Source organism: Vigna radiata, chromosome 7 (assembly GCF_000741045.1).
Source record: "Vigna radiata var. radiata cultivar VC1973A chromosome 7, Vradiata_ver6, whole genome shotgun sequence".
NCBI lineage: Eukaryota > Viridiplantae > Streptophyta > Magnoliopsida > Fabales > Fabaceae > Vigna > Vigna radiata.
Window position 1 is genome coordinate 25568088 of NC_028357.1, and position 8609 is coordinate 25576696.

At 28.3% G+C, this 8609-nt stretch overlaps 1 protein-coding gene across 1 annotated transcript; it reads right to left on the minus strand.

Moving 5' to 3' along the window:
- Positions 1-3285: 3285 nt before the first annotated feature.
- On the minus strand, positions 3286-3940 carry LOC106768054. The gene has a single exon (XM_014653025.2). It carries the CDS (start codon positions 3817-3819, stop codon positions 3430-3432), a length of 390 nt encoding a protein of 129 aa, XP_014508511.1. The 5' UTR covers positions 3820-3940; the 3' UTR covers positions 3286-3429.
- Between the last annotated feature and the right edge of the window lie 4669 nt (positions 3941-8609).

Consider the following 8609-nt stretch of genomic DNA (forward strand, 5'->3'; position numbering starts at 1 on the left):
GGTCAAGATCCAGGAAAGGCGATCAGAAAGTGAGAAAGCTACGTCAGCCAGGTCAGTCTTTCGGTCCCCAAAAATTCCTACCGAAACAATGTGTAAGACTTTTCATCGTCGTCAAAAACTATTTAATTTATTTACTTAAAGAATACAAGACTTTGGTTGGTTGATTAGAGATTAATTGTCACAATTAAAAATGCAGATAAAATGTGGTTGTTTACCCTATGTGTGGAGAATTTTGGTTCAAATTTACAAATCCTGATTCAATGATATAATATTTCTCTTCCAATTCCCAAATTTAAATTTCCACAGCAATAATATAAACAAATAGAAACTAACAGAATCACATTGTGCTGTATAATATATATAACATATCCACCGAGTTTTTGATTAAGAAAAGAATAGATTTAACTTTTATAAAGAAAGTTAATTTAGTGAATGTAAAAGTAGCATGTGAATATGATTTAATGTGCAGAAGCTCATTGTCAGAGATTTATTATTGTAGTTGCAGACATCACTACCAATACATTGTGCCAAACCATCTTTAATCTTTAAATAAAATCTCTAAAAAAGAAAGTTGGTCTAGTGCTACTTCTAATAATCTCACTTGTTTGAGGGAATTATGTAAACACATTAGATTAAGGGGAAGTCAATATAGTAGTAATGATGGGATTAAGAAATCTAATTATAAGTTGTTTAACTAACACAAAAAGATATTTAGTAAATATTTCAAGTTTATTAATAGTTTATAAATTACAAACTACTTTAACTGTATTTTAGATTTTAGATGGTAACTTGGTCAATTTTCATTTATTAATATTTTTATATCTTAATGTATTTTATTTACTAGTTTTAATTTATATATTATTATTTATTTTGAATTATTACCTAGATCATAAGATTATCTTCTTTACTAGTTATATAAAGTGTATTTAAAAATATTGAATAGTTGTGTTTTGTTTTTTTTTTTTTGTGAAATTCAAATAAAAAAATTTTAACATTACAAAATGGAAATTATAAATAGAAACTGACATTAGTTTGAATTGATAAATACAATAAATTTTCAATTTTTAAACCCAAATAAAAATTTAATTTAATTAATAGTCATCGAATGAATTAATTTAAATAAAATGACTTATTCAAATAAAAATTACATGATAAAAATTATGTAATTATATATTTTTATATTATTTTACAATTTATCAACATGTTTTCTAATTAGTTTCATTAAATATTTTTAATTTAATAAGTTGAAAATTATAACTTTAAAAATCATAAAATAGAATCGTATGAGCTAAAAAGTCATATGAATTAAGTCCTATTTATAAAGTCTAAAACTCTTTCATAACTTGAGAAACTAGTAGGAAAAAAATAACCATACTTGGACTGAGTAGACTTGAATACGTATCTTGAGAATAGTTTAAAACTAATTGTGTTGTGGTTATGGATTTTGCTGTCACCTGTATCTTTGTGCATGGAATCATTAAGAAATCAAAAACTAAACAGACATACATTATATAATTAATGTATATGTTTAAATCATGGGTGTTGGTGCTGAATTTGTTGACCGTTACTCCCAAAAAAAAAAAAAATCCACGATATATAAAGAAAAAATAATAATGTTATATTTGCAATATAATTTTACAATCTATATTTCCCTTTATCTCTTTCTATTGTATAATTTATATTTATCCTATATTCTCCTTTAAACTATTTTTCCTTTGTCGTAAGAAAATATCCTTATAAGCTTGTATTGCATAATTATTGAATACATAATTCTAACTCTGCTAAAAGCTTATCTTTCATAAAACTATATATTTTTCAAACAAAAGAGAACAATAAATTTTGTTATAAATAATTAAAGAAGTTAATACAATAACAAAACAGAAAAATAGCAAGAGAAAATAGAAAAAGAAAAATATGAAACATATAGTTGATTTATTTATTTATGTTAATATAAGGAAAAAAAAAGAAAAAACTAAAAGTTATGAAATGTATAATAAAAAATAAATTTTAAATCTAAATCAAGTTTATAAAATTAATTTATGAAAAGAAAATTACATTTTATCTTTATTTTTAGTCGACCTAAAGCTATAAAAGGCATGTGTGTTGGTTGTAATTTTTGATAAGCATTATTTGCGGAGTTTTGTCTCGTAACTTCTCTGATAACCTATGTGTGGTGGGAGAAAGTAGCTCAAATGCACATGGTTACCCATAATTCAAGAAACACACTTCTCTCTCTCTTTTTCTCTCTGTATCGCACTTTCTCACACTCTTTAAAATACTTCATAACAATGCCAACATTCATTGCACTCCACACATTCAACCTAGGAACTACAACATCCCCATGCTACACTTTCATCATCACTTTCTTTTTGACTCATTTTCATTCTCCATATAATTAATTAAAGAGAGAAATGATTTTTTTACGTAACTATTTTTTCTTACTTTTTATTTTTCTTTTTTGAAAAACAAAATAAAACTTTACACTTTTATAATTATTTTACACTTCTATAATTAATACTGCTCTTTCATTTTCCTACTTTTGACGTTTTTTCTTTGGATAGTAGAAATGAGTATGTGTTATTGATTTTTAAGAAAGATATATACTTTTTCTTATCTGTTATTTACATGTAGAAATATGTAAGTTAGTCCCTTCCAGCAATTTTTTCGTATAAAATTTACGGATTAATTTTGTTGATCCATCTCGTATAATGACAGATATGTGGACTTGTGAATGTTTGCATAATCAAAATCTTAAAGAAAAACATATTAATATTTTACATTTTGCTACATGAGATTATCACTAATAATAAAAAAAAAAGTTGAGCAAATATGATATGAATATTTATATGAAAATAAATAAATAAATAAATATATATATATATATATATATATATATATATATATATGAGATAGGTTGTGATGAATATATGCCTGGAATATTTTATCATCCAATAATAGTTAACGTAATTACATCGTTTGACTTTATTCCAAAGAATAAATCCATATGGTATGAATATTGTTTAATCCTATTAAAAATAATTGTATGGCGCAAGCTCCTAGGCTTTGTTTTTGAATTAATCTTTATAGTTTTTGCCTTCCTTCAGTCTCTTTGACCATGTATATTCATTGTTCAAGTTCCAGACAGAAGAAAAGATTTAAATAGAAAGATTCGTTAATTTATTAGTATGAAATTTAAATTAATTCGTAGTAGGAACATGCCATGTTGAGGACAGAGCAAATTCAAAACCATGAAAATCAACACTGGAAACGAGACATCTGAAGAGATTAGCAACGAATATGTTTGAAGTTAAACGAAATTAACGATAAGATAAATGATATGATTCAATATATATGTTACGGAAGAAGCTCATAGACATTAGATCCCTACAATACTTTATCATTGGAGAAAGAAAAAAGTGAAGAGATTCTTCATTGTGGTGATTGTAGTTGAAGAACGGGGCATGAAGAAGTTGTTCTTGGATTTGCCACAAACCTGGAAGAGAAAGCGTAGAACTTGTAGTAATCTTCATCCATTAAGCTGCCACATCCAGTGGAGTCAAAGTTCAAGGAATAACTCAACGGATCATAGCGACATTGGAACGAACCTTGTCGACTCGCAGTTTTCGGTCGCAGTGTGCGGCCACGTCTCTTCAGTTTCCTCATAAGTTTCGTCACCAAACAACAACAGTGGCATGCTGACACCATGGATTTCGTTGCCACAGCATTGTTGGTGGTGGCGCTTGTGGAGCTGCCAGATTCATTTTGCATCTTCCTGCTGCTGTTCTTTTCAGAGCTTAAAGGCCACATTTTCTGTGTCATATATATGAATGTTCAGTGTTCTTGTTGATGATGATGATGGTGAACGATGGAGTGAAGTAAGTGAGTGATTTCAATATGGGTGAAAATGAGAGTATAGTGTGGATTCTGGAATGTGAATCATATATTATTCTTTTATAGGAGCATTCTTTTACTGTTTGAATAACTTATATATATATATATATATATATATATATATATATATATATATATATACACAGTGGTATCACATGAGCCTTGGGTAGGGCAGAGGTAACTGGAGAAACTTTATTTGCGTTTGAGAATTTTTATAATGAAAAAGTGTGGAAAAGATATATGATTAATGTGTGATAGAAAGAGGTATAAAAATAAAAGATTATAATGAAAAATAATTGTGAATAAAAAAAAGAAAGAAAAGTAATATATGTATATAATTAAGTTGGCTTGACTGCAATATACATCAGCCACGTGATGAGTATAATTTGATTAGATTCAGTTATGTATGGATGGAAGTGAAGAGTTTGATTTTGCATAAGAAAAATGATTACATTTGATTTGATGACAAATAATAATGAATGAGGCAAGGTGATGGACTGATGGCAGGGAAAAAGCAGTAGTATTATGTCATGCATCAATGCTTTTCTTTTGTTTTTTTCCAGTTTTCTTTGTACCTTTCTGCAGGTAAATATATATAGAATATCTTCTGCTTTTCTTTTCTTTTTTCTTTTTCTTTTTATTAATTTTTTTAATCAATAAATTCTTAAATAATTTACAGTAACATTTGTTAATTGCCCACTTTAAATAATTTAATAATGCTTGAAATTGTTGTGTGCGTAAAGCTTGGATTATCTCTTCAGAGAAGCATGGAGTAATGAAAAAAAAAATATTAATGACTTTTCCATCACTTCTCCTTGCACTTTCAAGTAGATACTTTTATACTTTATTAAATGAAAAAAAAAAATAGTAACGACTCTTACTAAATGTAATTTAATCCTGGGCCTGTATTTATTAAACTCCTACAATCCCAAGTTTAACTTCAATTCCTTCATTTTTTATTTTTTATTTTACTTCTTTCTTCATTATTCTTCAAATTCTACTTCATGGTCCCTCTTTGCTTCGTGGTCCTATTCCCAGAGCTAATATTATTAATGGTCCTTTGAGTTTTGTTGGTGGTCTCATTGTAACGTTGTTCATGTTTTACATAGGTATGTGCATTTCAAAATGTTAGGAAACAAAGGGGACGTTCAAAGCCTCTTTACAAAGTTAATAAATTTAAATATCCGGTTAAGAAACATATGGATTTTGAAATTTAAATAGATTTCATAATTATTGAGATTTCAAAAATCCATTTAGAAAGTTAATAGATTTTGAAATTTGATTAAAAAAGTTTATCAGATTTCAAAATCCGATTAAAAATTAAAGGTTTGTCAAATTTTGAAATCTAATAAAGTCTTAACTGGATTTCAAAATTTGATGATTTTCTTGATTCTATTTTGATACTCGGTGACTTTCTCAATCAAATTTTAAATTTTCGTTAAGCACTCACTAGATTTCAAAATTTTGTTAAGTCTTTATTTGATTACGAAATCTGATTAAAGAAGTCAACAAATTTCAAAATCATCACGAAATTTCAAAATTTGATTACTACTTTCAATTTTTTAAAGTTTTTTTGTTTTTAATTTTATTTATAATTTGTTTGAATTTTTTTATAATAATTTGATGAGGTATTATTATTAATATTATTATAATGAAATGAGTGGTAAAGATGTTATGTTATATGTGCTTATATTTTAAGATGAAATATTATGCTTTTGGTTTTATAGATTCACAAGTAAATTCAAGTTTCGTGTTAAATTTCCCTTCTTTCATCAATGAAGTGTGAGGGAAATTATACACAAAATTTTACAACTGATCAAATACCTTCCACATGTTTTGACTTAATAAAATGGGTTTGAGAAATTGTTTTTTATCTTACGTTTGTTATCATAACTATAAGATCTCATAAAGCTACTAGTGAACTTGGAAGAAAGACGTTTGTCTTGTTAGTATGTGAAAGGGGTCGAAAGGATAGGAATACAAACCTGATATTCAACCTAGTATATACAGCACAAGAAAATGTGAGTGTACTTTTAAATTGAAAGGCAAGCTAAATGCTAATGGAGAACGATGTGTATTGAAGGTTATATGCGGATATCATGACCATGATTTGGCACAGAGTTTAATTGGTCACCCTTTTATTAGGAGGTTAAATCCCACTGAAAAATTGTTACTTGTTGATATGACTAAGAGTCAAGTCAAGCTTGCAAATATCCTACTAACTCTGAAACAAAATAGTGATTGTAATGTCATAATAATCAAGCAAATACATAATGCAAAGTATACTTACAAACAATTATTAAGAGGGTTGATAACTGAATTGCAACAATTGATTATGATGTCGGATCGTGATAAATACATCCATTGGAGTATATGCGTCGATGAATATGAGATAATAAGTGACTTCTTTAGGACACATCCTAATGTAGTAAAATTATTGAATGCATTTAATATTGTTTTCTTGATGGATACGCCATACAAAACCAACAAATATCGTTATCATTTCTTAAGATGGTTGGGGTCACATCAATAGGGTTACCTTTTCAGCAACCTTTGCATTCTTTTCAAGTGAGTGGAAAAATAGTTTCACTTGGACATTGAAGAGGCTTAAAGAATTATTTATGACATATCACGGTGATCCACAGGTCATTGTTAGTGACAAAGACTTTGCTTTGATGAATGTCATTGGCACTATATGTTTTATGATTTTGTTCATGTCATTTGTATCAGGGTTGAGTCTATCACTAGACCTTGAAGAGAATATCAGGGAGTATTATGAGAGACCTTTGTTCGTGTTGGGATATCATTCATAACGTCATCCTTCTACAACATAATCAGATAAAGACGTCCTTTGAAAAAAGTCTTCATCTTATGAGTTAAACATTTTTAGGAAGTATATATAAAAGACTAGTTGGACGTGTATTGAGATATGCTTTGGAATTCATTGTTGATAAGTTCGATTGAGTAATGCATATAGGATTGGACATTGAAAGTTATAGATGTGCCTTGAGATAAGCGTATGGTATACCATGTGCTTGTAAATTAGCATGATATGACCCTAAGGTGAAGCTTTTATAGGAGATAGAAGAATGGTTGAACGTGTACCAAGGTATGCTTTGAAATTCATTGTTAACAAGTTCAATCGAGTAAAGCATATAGTATTGAACATTAAAAGTTATAGATTCTCCTGGAGATGAGCATATGGTCTACCATGTGCTTGTAAATTAACACGATATGACCCTAGGATGATTCCTCTGGGCTAAAATTCATGTCCTATGGACTAGGTTGAACTTTTCTAATATTGTATCAAATGAATCGTAGCTAGAGTTATGAATACAACATGAACTTGATATAGTGAAAAATAGTTTCAAAGAGGTTAACATTCGAGGAAAAGTGAACATCAAACAGAAGTTACTCAAAATTGCTTGTCCTGTAATGAACTCTATGGTACCTCCATTCCATAAAGTTAAAACGAAGGGTTCAAAGAGGAGTAAAGTTAATGAAACTAAAAGTTCTACAAAGCGTGAATCCTCATATTTTGAGCACGTAGACGCCTTGTATTCCATCGATGAAACTTCATCATGGAAAACCCAAGTGCAATATAAGACTAAATTTGTGCAACAAAGGAGAGTACTCATGCTAGATCAATTCTACCCTATTTTTCACTCTTATATTGTAAATGTTATTGATGTCGTTGCTAATGGTCATTGTGGTTATAGATGCATTGCTGCTTCGTTGGGACTGAGTGAAGATTCATGGACCGTTATTTAACATGACTTATTTACAAAACATAGTTAGTGACGTGATGAATATGCAAGACTTGTTAGAAGCTACGAGCGACGTGAAGGAACTATAAGGATCTCTTTGTTAGTCGAGTCACAAAATGTGGTACACGTTGCTATAGTTGACACTTCACTTATTATGTCTTACCTTTTTCTTTCATAACAATTTGTTTTGTTACTTATAATCTAATATAGACAAGTTAATGACTATACTAGACATTGGTTATGCTATCGTTAATTGATATAATGTCATGTTAGTTTATCAATCATATGGTCATAATTATACAATCTTTTCACTATGTAGTTCATCGTCTTCTGATATAAGACAACATCAATCAATATATATTGAACATGTTCATGGATGCCATTTCGTAAAGGTAAAGTTATTATTCTTATATTCCATTATAGAATAACTTTAATTTACTAATTTTAACTTTAAAGGTTTATCTAGAAGCATGTTATCTTTTATTCATGGTAGACATCTTATCATCAACCCATTCTTATTTTGAAACACAAGCATAATCATCATTTTATATAAATAAATGCAAACTTATGTAAAGTTTATGCACGTAAAAACTAATTATTTATACTTTTTCAATATCCACATATATTTATTTATATTTGCAAATTCTAAAATATTTTTTAAACAAATATTGAGACAAGTAGATTTTTTTTCTAGGAATCAAATAATAGATAGATATTATCCCAGCCTTAGTTGAATGGAATAGTGTTTTTTGCATTTCTGAAGTGTAAATATTGAATGGAGAGTTGTTAGGCACTCAACCCTAGGATAGTAAGTCAACTTCTAAAATAGACTTCTTCCAAATTGATGAAAGTTGGGTCCAATGTTCAAAAGTTTGACCCAAAAGCTCAAAACTGAAATAAAAAACAAAATTACAACTAAATAAAAATAAAATGTTGAGTTGGAAAATGCTT

Bases quoted from the DNA above. Each gene is read 5' to 3' on its own strand.
- LOC106768054 (XM_014653025.2), bottom strand. From the start codon at position 3,819: ATGACACAGAAAATGTGGCCTTTAAGCTCTGAAAAGAACAGCAGCAGG.